General features: G+C 41.8%; 1 protein-coding gene across 1 annotated transcript in view; it reads left to right on the top strand.

The window, feature by feature from the left end:
• The window catches only part of otog (otogelin), a 64,810-nt gene that overhangs the window by 29,336 nt on the left and 15,719 nt on the right, over positions 1 to 19,755 (top strand). The window contains exons 21-41 of the mRNA XM_034237246.1: positions 147 to 312; positions 6,166 to 6,273; positions 6,904 to 7,042; positions 7,476 to 7,610; positions 7,854 to 8,000; positions 8,242 to 8,361; positions 8,734 to 8,850; positions 9,045 to 9,201; positions 9,423 to 9,449; positions 9,849 to 10,028; positions 11,489 to 11,767; positions 13,108 to 13,225; positions 13,749 to 13,828; positions 14,052 to 16,879; positions 17,205 to 17,382; positions 17,483 to 17,634; positions 17,734 to 17,823; positions 17,934 to 18,120; positions 18,354 to 18,574; positions 18,783 to 18,921; positions 19,407 to 19,595. Of these exons, the coding sequence (XP_034093137.1) occupies positions 147 to 312; positions 6,166 to 6,273; positions 6,904 to 7,042; positions 7,476 to 7,610; positions 7,854 to 8,000; positions 8,242 to 8,361; positions 8,734 to 8,850; positions 9,045 to 9,201; positions 9,423 to 9,449; positions 9,849 to 10,028; positions 11,489 to 11,767; positions 13,108 to 13,225; positions 13,749 to 13,828; positions 14,052 to 16,879; positions 17,205 to 17,382; positions 17,483 to 17,634; positions 17,734 to 17,823; positions 17,934 to 18,120; positions 18,354 to 18,574; positions 18,783 to 18,921; positions 19,407 to 19,595 (5,757 nt within the window). The remainder of the gene's footprint in view (positions 1 to 146; positions 313 to 6,165; positions 6,274 to 6,903; positions 7,043 to 7,475; positions 7,611 to 7,853; positions 8,001 to 8,241; positions 8,362 to 8,733; positions 8,851 to 9,044; positions 9,202 to 9,422; positions 9,450 to 9,848; positions 10,029 to 11,488; positions 11,768 to 13,107; positions 13,226 to 13,748; positions 13,829 to 14,051; positions 16,880 to 17,204; positions 17,383 to 17,482; positions 17,635 to 17,733; positions 17,824 to 17,933; positions 18,121 to 18,353; positions 18,575 to 18,782; positions 18,922 to 19,406; positions 19,596 to 19,755) is intronic.

The following is a 19,755-nucleotide window of genomic DNA, read 5'->3' as shown; positions in this document are numbered from 1 at the left end:
AGAAACTTGAGGAAACACGAACCATGGGATGAAAGAGGATGGATGGAGCTTTGTAGAGAATAAAACTGAAGCTACTGGATCCTATGCATTTTTCCATCTTCCTGCAGAGTCGTTCTCACCTGTGATTTATTTTTCTCATCTTATAGACATGTTGTGTCCAGCTGGTCAGCTCTACGAGAACTGCTCTGAGGGGGGCGACGGCCTCATGACGGGAAGGGGCGTGGCCTGTGAGCGCACCTGCGAATCCTACCTGCTCAACCTAACCTGCTCCACACACGAGCCCTGTGTGGCCGGGTGTACCTGCCCCCATGGGTGAGTGAAGTTATTTAGTCCCGTTATAATTTGTGCTGGCAAATCATTACAGACTGCTCGAATCACACTATAGAATGAACGATAGATTATTTTTGAAACTTGTCCAGTGCTACTTAGAAAAAGAACCCCACATGTATTACTTTTATTTGTATAGTGCTGTGTTGACCGGACCTACTGCTATCCCTACTGGTCCCACAACTCAGTTACACATCAAAGATGGCGATCATTGAGTGTGTGAGAAGTGTCCAGCAGTTCCACAATCACATTTTGGACCATAATAAGTGCACCAGCGGGGTGCTTATAGTGCTTTGCATTAAGCCATACTTTCCATTAGGATGCAATTATGCACACAAAATAGCACAAGTAAGTACAGAAGTACGCAAATTGAGAAACAGCCTAGATGTCTTGCTGTCTGTTTGGTATGGAAAAAGAGTGTGACCCTCTTTCTGGATAAATAAAGGTTAAGACATGAGTGTGGAGGTTTGGTGAAATCTAAAGCTCTGAGTGTGCAGGGCTGTGTCTCTTTATTCAGTCATAGTGTTGTTTTACTGCTGGCAGCCTTATTTTATGAGTCTTAGGTCATCTGTGGGAGTCAAAAATACTTATAAGCGTCCGATGAGGTGAACAGACATTATGGAGTGGAATACAGTAATCTGATCCCTGTAATTCCCCTCCTAATGTCGGCCTGAAAGGAAGGGTAAGTGGTTTCATTCTGTGACATCAACCAAGAGTCATGATGATAACACTATGCACTGGTAAGGCTTTGCAAAACATATCCTCGCTTATGACGCTTTGGTGAATATTATACAGCTGGTAAGGTATCTGACAACAGCAGACCTTGTAAAGTATTGCACAGAGAATGGTCATTTGAAATATAATTCACCAAACTTTGGAAGAAACACAAGTAGTATTTAAGTGGTTAAAATGTAATATTGAACTAAGAACACTAAATTGAAAATGCAAAGGCAAGAATGGTAAGAAACACACAGTTAAACATGGATATTTTGAGCTACAAAAAGAATAATTGGGATTTGACTATCTTGAGATCCCATAAATAATCAATGATTCAGGTCAGGGGTGAGTTTAATTATATTTTTATATTATTTTTGTTTTGTAAAAACTGGGTGGTTAGTCAAAAATAATCCCCTAAAGTGAAACATTACCTTTATAGAATTACAATTTCAGCGAAGGCCAGTTGAGCAATATACATGCACTGATTTTGTTGATAGCTATTTCTCCCCTTTTCCCAAGTCTATCACGGTCTATGAATGGAATCACTTGTGTGATTATGCAGTGGGCATTTTAAAACACAAAGAAAAGGTTAGCCAGCTACAGTCATTTTGATCCTGCGTCAAACTCCTCTGACTCGCCGCTGTGATTAATTTATTCCTACTCACCTTTGAGAAAGATGACCTCTGTGTTCATTTTGCCAGTCTTTGTACAGGTGATTCATAACGTCCACCAACCTAAGAGTTTGTGTGCTAACTGTTACGCTGAATATAGACACAAAGAGATCTCTTTCAGCTCCCTGGTGACGGCTGGATTTATAAGGGCAATGATAGTTTGAAGGTTCAGTCATGACTCTGATTTTAGATACTTGTTTTTCAGATTGAGAATAATCTAGTTGTTTTAACAGTGACACACTTTTAGCTTTTGACTTGAATTGATGGTGGTGATTGTATTAATGAAACTAAATAAAGTTGATTAATGATTAATTTTGGAACCCATACAAAGTGAAATCATAGTCAGACAGATAATTGTTACGCTGTGATGTCACTATGTTACTGGAGTATGCAAAGGAGTTCAATGGAGGCGTTTCAGGCAGGGGGGATGTGCATGAGAGAAACTTTGGGATTTTAGTCTTTGCAAACCATTTACATGCACAAAAACCTATATTACACACTACAGGAAAGGGAAAACCCCAAAAGCATAATGGGGCCCCTTTAACACACTCAGCTAACTTCAAAGTGAAAAAGATGAAGTGGCAGATGATGCTTTTATGGATGTATTCAGAAAGCTACTTTTCTTGGGAATCAACCTGTATTCTGTAATTAACGTAATTAAAACTTAGATGCCCCTTTTTTTCTCATTTATGATGGTGGATATGAGCGAAAGACTTCAACTGGCTGGCTTTGGTTTCCTTTCTAAACCAGACAGCAGATGATAAACAGGTGTTCCATCTGACTGTAAACTAAGATGATTATAATGGAAACAAACAAAAAAACTAAAAGTCAAGTGCAAGGTATTCATCTGCAGCAGGACTTAAAAACCTCTAATGGGAAATAATTAGCTGAGGTGCTGACAGAAGACTCCATTGTGTTTTCATTCACAATGGCACACTTTGTGTATGATCTAAATGTAGACCATTCATTCTGTGACAATTAGCCAGCTGAACTCATATGAACCTGGACTTTCAGGTGCAGCATACCAGAATCTGGTTTTGGTTACAGTACGTATACATACAACTGTTAAAGTCTGCTGTTTGCCTGTGGGCTTATCTTGAGAGGCTTGGTGACTTAATAGAACACAGAGTGTTACAGTATGGAATAAAGACACGCAAAACTTTTAGCCTTTCAATGAAGATGCAGGTTGGGCGGTGATAATTGACATGACTCAACTGTAAACTATGTTGCGTTTTGGAACATCAAAAGCTAGCTGGACGAACATGTTTGGGTTTTGAGGATCCCATAAGGTGTCACAACAAAACCCAGTAGTATATGTTTAATTTAACTTTCAATACTCCCAGTTAAGACAAATTGGTGACTTTCAATTAATACTCGATTGGTTGCTGCAAACTGGATGGTTTCGGTTTTAGAGTACGGATGCAGATCTTGCTACAATTTATATTTCATTGTTCTTTTAAATACTAATTTATATTTCATTTATTAATACAATTACAGCTGAGTTTTTGTTTGTGTTAGAATTAGTACAGCTTACAATAGAAATAATTTATCTATAGAGAATCGGAGGGATGAAACCCTCTTTAATGGTCACACATGCAGAGCACACTCAGTGAAATGTGTTCTCTGCTTTTAACCCATCCTAGTACCAGGAGTCTAGTACTAGGAGCAGTGGGCAGCTATTGTACAGCGCCCAGGGAGCAATGGGAGTGAGGGGGTGGGGGTGAAGCCCAGGAGGTGAACTGGGACCTCTCCAAGTACCAGTCCACACACCATATTTGAAGTCTGTTTGGGGACTTGAACTGGCGACCCTACAGCTCCCAGTCCAATCCCCTACTGAGCCACTGCCGGACAATGTCAGTAAACCAGCTATTCATTTTTCCAATAATCAGCCATTTAAGGATTGGGCCTGATGCAACATTTAAATATGTGCACTTGCAGCCCATTTCCACTGAACTTCAGGATATCTAATATGAATTCGCCATTCCTGTGTTTCTCCAATCTCGCGACTCATTGGCTATGTGTCTGATGACTTAAGTCCACTGCCTCAGGGGCTATATTTGTGGGGTTCTGGTTACTGTCCCTTTAGCAACTTTCGACGCAAACATGTAGTTGGTGTTGAGAGATTCCATCGTATAACACTGGAGTGTTTCACAAAAAGCCACTTTACATACTGATAAAAAGCGAATTTATCAACAGACGATTGCTGATGTGGTCTTGGATTGCCATATGGCCAATAAGTCCTGCCTCTTTTGGTTAATTATACACAGACTAATATGGAAACTAGAGTGTTTCCGATATCAAAATCTAGAATGGCCTACAGATTCTGCATTTATATATAATCTCTGCTGGCTTAAGAAAAAATGTTATGTCAGAAGATCTTACCTAACTTAAAGTATCGGATACATTCAGCCGGTAATGCTGCCAATGGTAATTGTCAGGCCATGTTGTCACATCCCTACATGGACACAAAGGGAACCACCATCTTTCAACTGCATCTGTATAACCAAGACAACAAATTATTCAAAATAATAATAATTTCAGCATACTATATAGATATATATATATATATTTAGCTATATCTCAGGTTCAGGTAAACTTCAAAAGAATAAGAAAGAACAATATCAGCAGGACAGAAAACAATGATACTGGTTGTAGTTTAGTAGGTTTAAAATCCATGAAAAGGACTAAAGCCTGCCAAACAATGAATGTTATTTTAACAGTTTGTGAGGGGCTGTCTGCTTTTGTTATCTGGTATAATTAAACCTGTGATCTTCACTAGACTGGAGTCAAACTTTTGCATTGTCTGGCTCCCCTGTCGCCAGTCTATGCGACAACATCCTCCTCAGTCACTTTAACACCATCTGATGGAATTAAAATGAAAATGAGCGCTGTGTTTATGTGGATTTATTCATAATGTGCACGTAGGTCAGGAGAATGAATGATTGCAGAATCTTTGATCAGAGTAATTGATACGGCAGCTTGGCGTGCAGATAAAGGAAGCTGTTAACACTGTTTTATCTGCGGTGTAACTCTACTCAGATGAACCTGAGGTTTGTGGCGGGACCATTCAGTATGTCACTTCATTGTCTGCAGCCTCGCCAGTGGATATACCTCAACCCTGGATATTACAAGATACTTATCAGCCTCGTCTCGCAGAGCGGAAAGCAAATGGAGTCATCCAGACAAAGACTGTTTCTCTCTCTATCTCTGAGAATCCTAATTGTCCGGTTTTCTCATGTATTAACAAGTGTTACCGCTTTTCATCCACAATCGTCTCACAACACTCACTCGCTCTTTGTTTCCTGGTATCGCTCCGCTCTAGAAGCTAACCTGCTTTGGCTCTGCCTCTGTTGATCTTTTGGCAAAGAACAGTCCTCATATTTGGTTTAGAGATAAATACGAATGACGATTATGTTATAACATGATTGCATCGTGTTAGACGACAGTTCTTGAATAAAACTCCAAACTTGACTTACGAGGCTCTGTTATTGTCCTATCAATGGTTTCTGTCAACAATTCAATCGCTTCACTCTTACTCTCATTGGCTTCACATCACAGATCTCCATGTGGGACTAGTTTGCTACTTGTCCATTGATGAGAAGTTTGCTTAAATTAAAAATATGTTCTTTTACCTCTGGGATTGAGTCTAGAAAGGGTCTGCTACCCTAAACTGTGTTAAGGTTCGGAGTTTGTTAGGCTTCACAAACTTGGTGTCTGGTGTCACATTGACTAGAGCTCAAACAGCAACTCGATTAACAGAAAATGAATCTGCAAACATCAGACGATCAACGTCAAAGTTAGGATCGATTTTGAAGCAAAAATGTTGGAACTGTTCTCTGGTTAAATTATTAATGCTTTTCTCTTAGGATTTTAGACTCTTTAGATTTAGATATAGATTTTGAGCAGACAAATATTCGGAAGATGTTATCTTAGGCTCTGGGAAACTGTTATGGGCATTTTACAGGAAATAGTAAGTTGCTTGGGACTGCGCTCAGTTACGTCGTGTCATTATGTCACAAGTTGCGTTCAATGCATCTCGCAATGATTGGTCATTTTAAGAATATTTGTGTTTTTGAGCCATTCATATCTTAACATAGGGAGCAGGTCCTCTTCACTGAGTCTGCCATGTTTCTATAATAACTCAGAAAGGACAAACCAAACAATGGCTCTATAGAGGGCTTTTTGCGTATTGCGCTACTTAAAGGTCACTGGTGGATTATTTTAAACGTCTGATTGAATGGTTTTGGTAAATATCCCCTTTCTCAATGGACCAAGCCAACTGATGTTAGCATATTGCTTATGTATGTTTGAACAGGAAAGATCTAGGCCTCCTGTAAGATTTTGGAGCCAGAGTGGCAACATTTACCAGAAGAAAACATCAGTGATCTTAATCCAATACTGTCTGACGATGTCAAACTAGAAATGTTAACAACTTTATATTTTCCCCTAGCTTGCTGAAACACGGAGATGAGTGCTTTGAACCCGCATCCTGCCCTTGCCTGTGGAAAGGAAAGGAGTATTACCCCGGCGACAGAGTGTCCTCCCCTTGCCATCAGTGGTAAGTTCATGCCACATATAAACTCAGATCAAGCTTTTATGCAAAACTTGGTCTTGTGATTCCACATGATCTTTTCCTTTCTTCCGTTGGCCTTCATCCATTTTGTCAGGGTATACAAATGTGTATTATCTCCACCAATCATCCGATTGGCAATATCTGTCAGAATGAAGACATATCGCCAACAACTCTGCTAATTTTTCAAAGTCAGATTTTGCCTGACTCCTGAGATCGTCAGAGCAGCTAAAGTGGCCACCTGATATCCATAATTTTCTGCTATCACAGATCAGAAAGAGCCTTGAAAACAGAGCGGGCCCTTGTATGACTTTTTGATTCCCTCTGCCTCAGACTGTTCATCGCCAGTGAAAGGAAACACTCTCCCAGTGATCTCAGTCATTCTCCCATCCTCCCATTTTCTCCTTCAAGCCATAGCCAGGGAAGAAGATGTAGATGACAGCCTAATAGCGCAATGAGCAAGTGATTCAGCCTTTGACAATTCACCAGCCACTTTTCTGCTTGCTGTAAACCTGAGGTGCTCGGCTAAAAAGGAGGCCATTAGACGTGAAAAAAATGTCCCCTCCCTAAGTGGGAACAAGTTGATGCTGAATCACTGAAGCTTTGCTGTCTTTGTAGTGTTTGCCAGCATGGGACGTTCCAGTGTGTGTTTCATCCGTGTCCATCCATGTGCATGGCCTACGGTGACCGCCACTACAGGACGTTTGACGGACTGCTGTTTGACTACGTTGGTGCATGCAAGGTCTATCTTGTAAAGGTATTGAAATAATTGATCTATACTAAGGGAAACAAAAGTGTGTGTTTTAAATAATGAAATCCATTAGCTTTCTTTCTGTACACTTAAGGTGTTTAGTTTTCAATTTTAGGTTGCTTTTAGGTTAGGGTTTTATCAGTTCTAATAGAAAATTACTCAAAAACTGATTTTCACCGTGTCCAAACGCAACAAAAGTTGATCACTGCATTTTTCAGAAAATATCTTCTTGTGAGAATGGCAGCTCAAGAAAATGCTTCAGATAACAAATTGAATAGATGCCTTAAGACAAAACAAACCTGTTTCTCCCCTCAAAAGTATTTTTTTTGTCCAAATGTTGACCCCATCATATATATATTTATAAGTATAAACACATCATGTTAGGTTTAGTGTCAGGAGTTTTTGTATTTTCTGTTATTATGTTTCCTCTCGTCCACAGAGCAGTGCTGATGTGATGCTCAGTGTGACAGCCGAGAACGTCGACTGCTTCGACAGCGGAGTCATCTGCAGGAAGTCTCTGCTGATCAACATCGGCAGATCTGTCGTAGTATTCGATGATGACTCTGGAAAGCCCGTAAGAGTCACTTCCAATATATTTTTCATATATATTAATGACATAGGTGGCCAGAAGCACATTTGCTGCATGAAAAGAAGCATCAATTCTAAAATACAGAATATGTGCAACTGGTTTTATTGTCTCACCTTTAAGTAGCAAAGAAAGTCATTGTCACTGGTTTTGTTGGATGATTATATTTAAGTCAACTCTAGAATAGTATTCAAGAACATTTCAGTAAAATGTACATCCCATTTTTTGCAGAATCCATCTAGTGTGATTGACAGGAAGCAGAGGATGTTCATCTGGCCAGCCGGGTACTTCACTGTGGTTCATTTCCCAGAGGAAGAAGTCACTGTCCTCTGGGACCGAAAGACCAGCATCCACATCCAAGTCGGACCTCGCTGGCAGGTAGGACGCTGTTTCAGTGTTTTCTTTCTAACAAATGGGTCACTAAAAGCTAAAAAATTAACCAATATGTGTTTTATCCATATTCAAACTACAATCAGACAGCTTTCTGCCTCCCCGGTACTCCCTGAAGAATATAAATATTCTCTCTGTTCTGTACAATCTGACCATATGGACTATTTTAAGAGGATATCATGTTTAGGGAATTGAGATATTTGAAAAGAGATGTTGGTGATGTGTTCAGGGAAAGCTGAGTGGGCTGTGTGGGAACTTTGACATGAAGACAGCGAATGAAATGCGGACACCCGACAACATCGACTCCTCGACTTCACAGGAGTTTGGAAACAGCTGGACTGCAGTAGAGGTGAGTGAAATGTGCTATATCATCAAACATTTGTCACACTTGATTAAATGTATCCATTTATGTGCACAAACCTACAAATACCACTAGACCAGAGTATTCAGCAGTGTTACATTGAACTAAGGACATTACTTCAAGTATATGAGGACACATACAAGGTGCTTGTATTTGTGTATTTCCAATTTATTTTCTTAATACTTCTACTCCACTAAATATTGTCTTTTTTCCACCGCTGCATTTGTCTTACAGCTTTTGATGATGCATACTTTTACCTAAGTCAAGGCTCTGAATACTTCTTCCGCTACTGCTTTCCTGATTGTACTCCTCTAATAAAAAGTTGTGATTTATCACCTCTGCGTGTGTTTTTGTGTTCAGTGTGTGAACAGTCCAGATATCAGACACCCCTGCAGCCTCAGTCCGCTCAGAGAGCCCTTTGCAAAGCGGCAGTGTGGCGTCCTGCTCAGTGAGGTCTTCATGGCCTGCCACCCTGTGGTGAGTAACAGCACAACAAGCAACACAACAATGTCCCATTTTGAGTTTCCCAAATAAATCCCAAATAAGTACAATCTTTATTCTGGACCATTATTTCATTCGTCCTGCTCATCCTTTTGTAGGGATTTCTAAATTAACTCTTTATTTTATTTCCAATAAATTACTGAAAGGTGTTCGTTCTTGTTTATGTTCAGGTGGATGTAACCTGGTTCTACATGAACTGCCTGGCTGACACGTGTGCCTGCAGTCGTGGAGGAGACTGTGAGTGTTTCTGCACCAGCGTGGCAGCGTATGCCCAGCGCTGCTGCCACCAGGGCATCCCTGTCGACTGGCGCTCACCGTCTCTGTGCCGTAAGTCAGAACGCAAGGAGGCGAAAACCTGATCTGTTCCAGGAGTTCATTTCGATCTGAAACGGTTTCCTAGAACAATAATAACCCCTATTTTTAGTAATAATCATTAACTTCTTTATTATTTCCTATATGCATCATTACATTTGGTTCTTATTTGTCTTGATTATGGAGCACTTTTTTAGGAGCTATTACTATCATTAATTTTGTGCTTCTTTTCACAGCGTATGATTGTGAATTCTACAACAAAGGTACGACAATCTTTCCACTGATCTAAAAGCCATTGAATCAACACACACACACAAATCATTTATATAAACAATACAATTAACAGTAGTTTCTGTCTTGTTTGAAGTTAATATCCAGCTGGATGTATTTTTGCTTCCGCTCCAGAGAGACTGGTTGATTTTGAAGGCAAAAACAGTTTGATGGGAGAGGTTACTTTCCTGTTTGATTTTCATTTGATAAAGAAGTGATCAATAAAACGGTATTTGTCTTGAACCCCTAAAAAAATACATAAAAACATTAAACCGAGTAGTATGGTGTACAGAATGTGTAGCTTTTGTGATACATTATACAGGCTTTTTTTAATATGAGCAATACTACTTACTTTGTGACAGAGATACATTAACATGGCCTCCTGTCTTCAGTTCTGGGTAAAGGGCCCTACAGGCTGATCACCTTCAGGGACAGGACCACGCTGCTGGCAGCCAGCAGGACCAGCGGCTCCCTGTTCCTGCAGAAGGGCAGTCTCAGCACCTTCACCCCCACCCCTGGAGTCCTCTCACAGTTCATGATGACGCCGGGCCTCAGCAGAGCCCGACCACATGGTGAGTTACCTCTATTCACTCTGCACAGTTACAATTCATTTACAAAGCAGGATTCACTTCACTGGTGGAACTGACTTAGTAATTCTCTCTTTTTTCAGCAGTCAGAACTCACAGCTATTTATCTAGTTATCTGAGAATAAGATAATGCAAATAAGCGCACAAAGAACACTTCTAAAAGATTTACTTAAATGCAGAGTAAGTTCTCTATGAGAGCATCGAAGCATCCTGAAAAAAACCCTGTAGTGAAGATGTATTGCCATAGCAATCAAATAAAAAAACGTTAGCATTTTAAAAATTCACAAGACTCAAGACCTACTGTGGAAACTCTGAGCACTGTTTTTATCTTTAATGAGCATTCTGCACATTTCCCAATATTAAGGAGTGATATCTTTAAACAAATCCTTGCTTTTGTAATTGCTTTTCACACTATATTTTGATATTCTCAATATGTTTTCTTCTTGATTTTACAAGAACACCTACAACTGAAAGAAATACTAGATGAATCTGATGATTGAAAATGTCAATTTATAACAAGAGCCTTTTATGGGAATTAACTTGAATAACACCTTTAAACGACACAACATGTCCTTTAATTGTTACCTCTGTCTGAGTCCGGTTAGTTCATTGGCAGTCACTGCTAACACTACTTACTTTACTACACCTGGACCTAAGTGGTGAATGAAAACCTATTGACCTGGTTTCAATTTGATAACAATGTTAATCACACGTTTTTAAAATGTCATCTTGACACTGGATTTCTGATCAGCATTCGTAAACATCCAATCACGCCATCTGTCCTTCATAATCTGTGACCTGAGAGTTACAAAGAGCCTCTAATCCAGCCAGGCGCCGTTCTCTTCTTCCATTGTTTCCTCTGTGTTAAACTGTGTTTTGGATGATTTGAGCGCCTCAGTGAAAACACTGATGGAGAAGATGGACTTGCATTGACTTCCTTTGGCAGAAGGGCTCTGAAATCAGATTGCCAAATGCTAATATGGCAACATGAGCTGCAGGCTGGTCAGAAAGCCAAGACTGGAACAAGCTGGACTCGAGAGTACGCTGCAATGCTGCTGTACTCTGGCTCAGACACCCATTTATATACAGTGTATCAACAATAAAGCTTTTGTTGTGTTCTGTGAGTTACTAGAAGAGGACTCATAGAAATGCGTTTCAATTCTGTTTTTGCACTGGAATGTTAAATTCACTGTTTAAATTGTATTATTTATTACATTTCACTACAAATAAAAAGGTGTTTTGTATCTTTTTCTGCAGCTGCTTCCCCCTGTTGCAGCTGCAGAATAAATAGGAATATAAGGATTTTAACAGATTCTGCTTCTGCAAACAAAATGTATTCAGACCAAGCCACTTTCAGTTAGAGAAAAAGAATGATGAAGTTTTGAAGGAATGTTGTGCCGATGGCTCCCGATGTACTAACAATATGTTTTGCTTCTATCTCCCAGACACATCTCGGGTTTCCTTTGAGGCATCAGGCCGACCCAACTACTTCCTGTACGCGAGCCCTAGCGGCCAGGTGAAGCTGGCCAAGTGGGAGGACAGCGAAGCATTCTGGGACGGAGCCACCTTCGTGCTCCACAGGAACACCTGGATCCCCGGCTACGACTCGCTGGAGTCCCACGCTAAACCCGGCTTCTTCCTGCACGCCACTCCTGCCCGCCTCCACCTGCTCAAGTACAGACACATCGACAGCTTCCGCAAGGCCACGCTGTTCAGACTCACAGGTCAGCAGCACTGACTTGACCAATGTTCAGCAAACACTACACACCAACACTCAACAGAAGTGTCAGAGCTACAGATTCTGCAACTACCCTGGAAGTACCAATGTGCTTAATTTAGTGCAAAACAATTGTACCAATTGATTTAAATCAATACAGAGAGTATGGAGCCAGAAAAAACAACAACATGTATGGTGTGTAACGTTTGTTGAGTGCAAAACAATGCATGTCTACAGCCGGAATCTACATTGTGGCACAATTTATCAAAATGTATTTCATGTTAATTAACATACATCTTGACAAGTGACAAAAATCCTTTCAAAGTTTTCTTAAATGTGCGATCATATATTAATATTTTGGGAAATTAATTGATAGCTATTCTATTCACATAGACCCCTGTCAAATGACTGTATCCCCAGGATGCTGAAACCATTTAAGGGTTAAGATATTTGTCTCAAGTCATATTTATCCTATACAGAAAGCATACCTGTAAGAATACATCTCCAGGGCTTTTTTCATTTGTCAAGGTAATGAGCTTCCTTTTCAACACACTGTTCGTAAACTTTGATGTTGACCTGACAATAATTGGAGACACAGATAGTAAATGGCATGTTGAGGTTTTAGTGATATTTTTAAACCTCAGTGAGGATTCAGGAAACTTTGCTCAGGGTTCAGCTGGCCATCAGGGTTCAAAGGTCAAGACTACTGACTCCTCCGGCTGCATAGCAGCCTAGGCTAATCACTGATGCTAAAAATACAGCAGCCTTTCTGTTAGTTTATGGAAATGGCCTCTGAGCCAATAGCAGATTGGATTTCCTGCTGACGACAGTGAATGCCGAACACATTCAGAGCCAGGGATGAAGTCCAGCCTTCAGACAGACGGACAGAAATTGGCTTTCTAAGTTCATCACATTACTGGTCTGGGAAAAACATTTAAGGATCGCTTTTATCCAGGCTAGATTAGGAACTTCTTATAAAAGATTCCCTGCAGACTGAGGTGTCATCAGAGTGATTGTATCTTGTATTAACACTGTATAATAAGTTTAATCGAGACTTTAAATGATATTTTAACACTTTTTCAGCAACCTAGTTTCATTAATGCTATGCATTGTTGCAAAGCATTGTTCAAAAACCCTGAACTTTATTTAAAATGTAATTTATGGTCCACATTTTCAAAAGATACCAAGTTTGTCATGTGTATGACATGACGATACATCGAATATTTAATTTCAATTAATGTAATGCAACCATTAAAACCATGTGAATGCCCATTTAAGGGTTAACAGGGCCTTTGAGAAACAACAGTCTTGTGACACTGATATTTGTTGTATTTTGTTTTTCATTAGGCCCCAGCCCGGATGCCCCCCCTGGTCCTCGGTGTCAGTGGAGGTATGATTCCTGCGTCATCCCCTGCTTCAAGACCTGCAGTGACCCGTCAGCTGAAGCCTGCGTCAGCATCCCACAGTGAGACCTTTGACCTTTTCCATAACTCAACTCATCTCAAACTGTTTGTACATTACATTACATTGCATTTAGCTGACGCTTTTATCCAAAGCGACTTACAATAAGTGCGTTCGACCAACAAAATACATACTTGAAGAAAACAGAATCATATAAGTACATCAGGTTTCATAGAGCCAAACATTTCAAGTGCTACTCAACTGGCTTTAGGTAAGCCAGTCCTTTATTAGTATAAAAGTGCTTCGTTAATAGTTCTATCGCTCGAAGTGGAGTCGAAAGAGATGAGTTTTCAGTTTGCGCCGGAAGATGTGCAAGCTATCTGCCGTCCTGATGTCCTGTACATACTCTCTACTGGATTTAGATATCTAATGTCATTCACCTGTGATCTGATGGAGCTTATTTTACCAATAAGCTTTAAATGTTGTATTTATTTTAAGTGAGTAATAAGAATGATTCCCCTCCACATATTAATTTAGTCTATCACCATTCTTTTTTTAATGGCTTTTCCTTGTTGCTCTGTGTACAGAGTGGAAGGCTGCCTTCCTGTCTGCCCCCCACACATGGTATTGGATGAGATCACCCGTCGGTGTGTCTATGTTGAAGACTGTGAGTATCCACTGATTGATTTCAGTGGTGTATTGCATGTGAAATGTTTCAGATTTTTAAGTAAAACAGGATGTTGTGTTGTTAGATTGTTGTGGCAGGGTTACAGTGTTTGAAAGTAGGAGGCAATTAAATAAAAAAACTGTGACAGTTATTGGTTAGGTATAAACTGTGTCTCTGTCAATCTCACTGCTTCTCTAACACACATTTTATTGTTTGGGTTCAGGCATTAAAGTTCCAGTTACTGTGCAGCCTGTAACGCCATCCACTGCTCCACTGACCTCTGCAGCTGTCACTTCTGAAACCACCAGAGGCATTGCTCCCTCCACCACCCACCTCCAGACCACCACCATCCACCTCCAGTCCACCACCATCCACCTCCAGTCCACCACCATCGCCACTGCATCCTCTACCCCTCAACACACTGGTCCTACCACTAAAATTACCACAACTAGTCCTGTTGATGGCACACAGACGACCTTGTCACAGGCACCACCCGCCCCTGGCGAGCCCATCCTTCCTGTAGCTGTCTCAACTTCGGCAACTACTGAACTTGCTATAACAGCAGGACCTCCAATGCCCCCAACTGTCAGGCCAGATGTGGAGGAGCCGCTGTCTACCGTTAAAGTGACTGAAGCCTCGTCCACCACTGTAGCAGGTACAACAGCATGGACAACTGGAGCTGTGAGGTCCACTACCAGCCCCTTCGGTCCCAGCACGTCCAAGACGAGCAGCGCTCCTTTTGCCATCACGGCTCTATTCTGGGTCACCTCCACTACCAAGCCCTCCGACCTCCCGAAGACACTCTTCACAACCACTGCCACAACCCTGCAACCACCTACCCCTGCAGCACAGATCACAAGCTCCATTGTACAGCCAACCACCATAAGTAACCCTCCTCCCATTGCCTTGCATCCAACCAAAGCAACCACGGAGGCTACAACACATTCATCAGCAGTTACTCCGATATTAACCACGTCTAGTCCAAGGCCTGCAGTAGTGTCAGAGATGTCTACAGTAACAGACAGGACTACTGTACCCAGTACTACTACCACTGCATACACAGAAACCAGCACAAAGACTGTAACAGTGGAACGACTACCCTCAACAACAACTAGACCCATCGCTCCTGGTTTACCAAGCACAGCCTCCACAACCTACTCCCCTCTGCCAACCTGGCATTCTGCCGAAACAGGAACTGTATCGTTGCCAAAAGTCACTTCAACCAGAACCACAGAATCAGTCACACCAGTTGCACCTTTCGCCACTAGTAAAACAACACTGTACGAAAGTCCAGAGACAACATCAGCAACTTCTATTACAGAGAAGATTCCGTCCATTACTCCTGCTGAACTCAAAACCTCTACAACAATTGTTCCTGAGTTACCAATGTCAACCCCTATCCAGGTTGTTCAGACCACATCTGCACCATCTGCTCCTACCTCAAACTGGGGAACATCGACAAAGCAAGTGTCCATACTTGAATCTACTGTGAGTGAAATACCTTTAGCTACGACAACAGTTTCTGTCCCTCCCCCTTTGAAGATTACCACAACTTCTCCAGTGCCCACTACCAAAACCTATGCTGAGAGAACCTCCTGGTCTACTGCTGTCCCAACAGAAGAAACAACTAAGACCACAACTTCAAGCCCCCCAGATGTTCCAGAAGCAACCACAGTGTCCAGAGGTCCTACTGCCACAACAAAATCAACTGTACCGCTGGTGTCTCCTACACAAACCACTGCTGTACCACTTTTACCAACCACTGAGAGCTCCTCCTCTCCTGCGTCTACTGTACGGACCTCTGAGCCGTGGGTCCCACCCCAATGGGAGACCTTCTCCACCCCATTCTACAGCCCTACAGTGAAGACAACGCCAGTGGTCACTACTTTCATTCATGAAGTAACTTCTACAAAAACTACTTCAGTGCCTCAGATTCCCGTGACATCAAATCAGGTTGAAACCTCTGCAACATCAGCTGCTGCCCTAGCCCCGACCACCAAAACTACAACGTCGCCTGAAATCTCAACTTCAGAAATAGCAGCCACTACAACGAGGAAACTGGCCACACCCTCACATTCACCTGCACCTGGTAGTCCTGAGACACTTCTCACCACCATCTCTACAAGAGCTCCACCAGATATTGTGACCACGACGCTCAGACCTGTAATTGTGCAACCTATTACAGAGACGACACTTCCAGTGACTGGCAGGGTGGAAGTGTCAACAAGAACTACAACGACACCACCTCCATCTTGGTCTCCCCTGCACACAAGAACTACTTCCACCGCAGTTCCAAGGCCAACCACTTTCCAGGAGAAAGTCACCACCCGATTGGTGTCAACTGCTAAAGCTACACCAGCTACAACAACTACCACCATTGCACGGACGACCACTTTAAGAACAACACCTCAAGTTACACCCAGAATCACGTCGATTGAGAGGTCAACCACCAGGCCAGCCACAGCAAGGGTCACATTAACAACAAGTGTACCAGAAGTATCTTCCATATGGACCACTCTTGGCCCACCAACTGTCAAACCAAGCCATGGCGCAATGACCACGTCAAGAGAACCGTTTAGAACTGTTCCAACAACTGCAGAGTCCGTGGCCCCAACGAGCAAGACAGAACTTGCTGAAACAACCCCAGCAGTTCCCATCTTGCCCACCTTACCCGTTCCAGCCCCTTCTCCTACTCTGACACCGGTCACCTCTACAGCCGCTCCAACAACCACCAACCAAGAGACAACCAGCTCTGAGAAAACCATGACAACCAAAGAGAAGGAAGTTTCAGCATCCACATCCAAATCGGTGACGCCTCCACATGATACACACCTGATCTCCACCCAGACACCCGGTATTCACACACCATCAACTTCTTCACATCCAGCAGCAACCTCGGTCCAAGCTACTGAGCAGGACAAAGTCAATCGTACAAGTCCAGGTGCAACCACGCCTCCTGCACTGACTTTACCTCACACGACGATGGAAACAACCAGACACACAGTAGAGTCGACAACGTCTTTGGCTGTATCACCAACAAGGAGTTGCATTGTAGGTTGACATTATACATCTTTATTTTAGACATTTCAAAATAAGAGGTAATTTAAAGCTTAAATTACAGTATATGACACATCATTGTAGCCAATTCCTCTTGCTGAAACAGGCCATGGTATTACAAGTTTCAGAAAAAAAAGCCTATGAGTTGATATTTTCCCAGATATGTAGCCAATAAAGTTTAGGTCAATTGTCTGTTAAGTCAATCCTTACCTTACGATGCACTCAATGTTAGTTTTATATTCTGCTTACAAACATCTCTGTTTTTACATTTTTCTTTTGCGACTTCTGGATTTTGACTTTTTGACTTCCTGCCTTTCAGCCTCCGTATGCAGAGATAGTGGATGAATGCACAAAGTACATCTGCGTTAACAACCAGCTTGTCCTGTTCAACAAATCTCAAAGCTGCCCCTTCACCTCTGAACCTCTGAACTGCGGACTGCTTGGCTTTGCCATACTGGTCAATGGAGACAAATGCTGCCCAAAGTGGGACTGTCCATGTGAGGAAAACAAACACACATCCAATGACAGTACATGTCCTAGTTTTGACATTTCTCCAAACCAGTGTTCATTCATTGATGTCTCTCCTGTGTGCTCTAGGTCGCTGCTCGATGTTTCCAGATCTGAATGTTATCACATTTGATGGGAACAGCGTTGCCATCTACAAGGCTGCCTCATACATAGTGACCCAGTTGCCCAATGAGACCATCAGCATACTGGTTCAGGAGTGCCCTGCTGATTCAGAGTCAAATGTGAGTCAATATCTGACTTAGCAGGTTCCCGTAAAGGGATTTTAAATTGAAGTGACTTAATTGATTGTCTTCCATTTTGACCTGGTTTTCTTTCCAAAGCTTCTTTGGAATTTCACCAACCTCTGTTTGGTGGCACTCAACATCACGCACAAATCCAACCACATCATAATCAACAGGTTGCAGAGGAGGGTAAGAGTCACCCTTTTCTTGATTATTACTTTGTATATTAACTTTCACATAAGCTTAATATTTATTTCTAAAACTAATAAGACTATGTTATATCACATGCACTCTTCCAGCTCTACGTCAACTCTCGCTACGCCAAGCCTCGATTCAAAAAGTTTGGCTTTGAGATATACGACACAGGGAACATGTACCTGATCCGCAGCCCATCTGGTCTCAAGCTGCAGTGGTACCACAGCACGGGCATGATGGTGATCGACACAGACAGCTCCAGCAACAAGCTTCAAACGATGGGCCTCTGTGGTAAGAGTAGTTGTACTCTGCAAACAATTTTCATTATACAAAATACTGTACGTTTCTCCTTAAACACCTGTATGATGTGCTGCTCACAGTTTCTCCTTACAAGAGTGATCACAAACAAAGAACAAAACAATTACATCTGGAAGCGAAATCCACATAAAGTCTATGCTCAGGTATTCATATATTATGACTGAATCTTTGGTATTTCTTTCAACCCTCTCTCGCATCCAATCCAGGTTTCTGTGATGGAGACCCAACAAATGACCTGATGATGGCCAACGGCACCACTGTGGGCCCAAGCGAGGATCCGGCTATTTTCATCGATAGTTGGCAGGTTCCCAACACCACCAGCTACATCAGCCGCAGCCGCAGCCGCGAGCTCAACTGCTCCACCAGCAACTGCTCCGGCTGCATGCACATGCTGCAGAGCGACGCCTTCTCCCCCTGCCACGCCTTCGTATGTTAATCTGTAAACCTTTTTTCAGGTTCCTCTCCTCACACAAGAGCAGTGTTAGCTTGAAACTTAGACAGTCTGCTGTTAAAGATGTATTTTTGGACACAAAAAATTACTAAATACAAGTTACAAAAATCCTAATGTATTTCATTTATCAGCCTTAATCTTAACATAATAAGCATTATCTATGTGTGTGTTTTATTGTGTCCAGGTCCCTCCAAGCACATTTTGTGAGGTTTGGGTACGAGATGCAGAGTACGTCAACAACCAGTGTGTTGCGCTGGCTGCCTACGTGGCTTCTTGCCACAAATTCAACATCTGCATTGAATGGAGGACTCCAGATTACTGCCGTAAGATTTCTTCCTTTAACAGAGCCTTAAAATAATGTGACTCTGACAATGAGCCATCCAAATATTGCTGGTATAACATCTGGTTAAATATCATTCACAATCATTTGTGTTTGATTTGATCTGTTGGCAATGTTCATGTTATCATAGTTATTAGTACCTGGAGTTTTGGTGACACCTTTTAATTAATGCTACACAATCATTGTGACCAAAATAATACACTTTTGTGATATTATATTGATATCTATAGAAAAATGTAATAAAAAAGGTTATCATTCATTTTGTCTAATATGGTCTCCAACCATAATTTGAAAAAAGTGGAATTCAAGAGTCACTTGATAATTTACACAATCCTATCATTTTTACATAAATACTTAAATGTTTAAATATGACTGATATCATTAACACCATTATATATGAAACTCCTAATTCTAAAGTAAAGTGATGCGTTTAAGGGACTGACATAGTTGTTGTGTGTCATCCTGCAGCGTTTATGTGTCCCGACACTCTGCGGTATCAGGCCTGTCTGCCGGCCTGCACCTCTCAGTCCTGCCCCAACCATGACTTTGATGCGGACCCGGATCAGTGTTCAGGCCTGACTGAAGGCTGCGTGTGCCCCGCGGGAACGCTCCTCCACCGGCCGTACTCTGCCATCTGCATCTCACATGAGAAGTGTGGTAAGACACACTCCACTCCCTGTAGGGGAGAGAAAGAGATCTTGAACTCGAGGCAAATTACTAAGGCATGAGATTGTTAAGGGAACTTGTCATTATCTTTTTAAACAGTGCTTTTTTGTACACTCTTGAAATGACAAACCATAAACTAAAAATAATGCTG

The sequence above is a fragment of the Gymnodraco acuticeps genome, unplaced genomic scaffold (assembly GCF_902827175.1).
Source record: "Gymnodraco acuticeps unplaced genomic scaffold, fGymAcu1.1, whole genome shotgun sequence".
Taxonomy (NCBI): domain Eukaryota; kingdom Metazoa; phylum Chordata; class Actinopteri; order Perciformes; family Bathydraconidae; genus Gymnodraco; species Gymnodraco acuticeps.
This window is presented reverse-complemented; position numbering and strand designations above follow the sequence as displayed.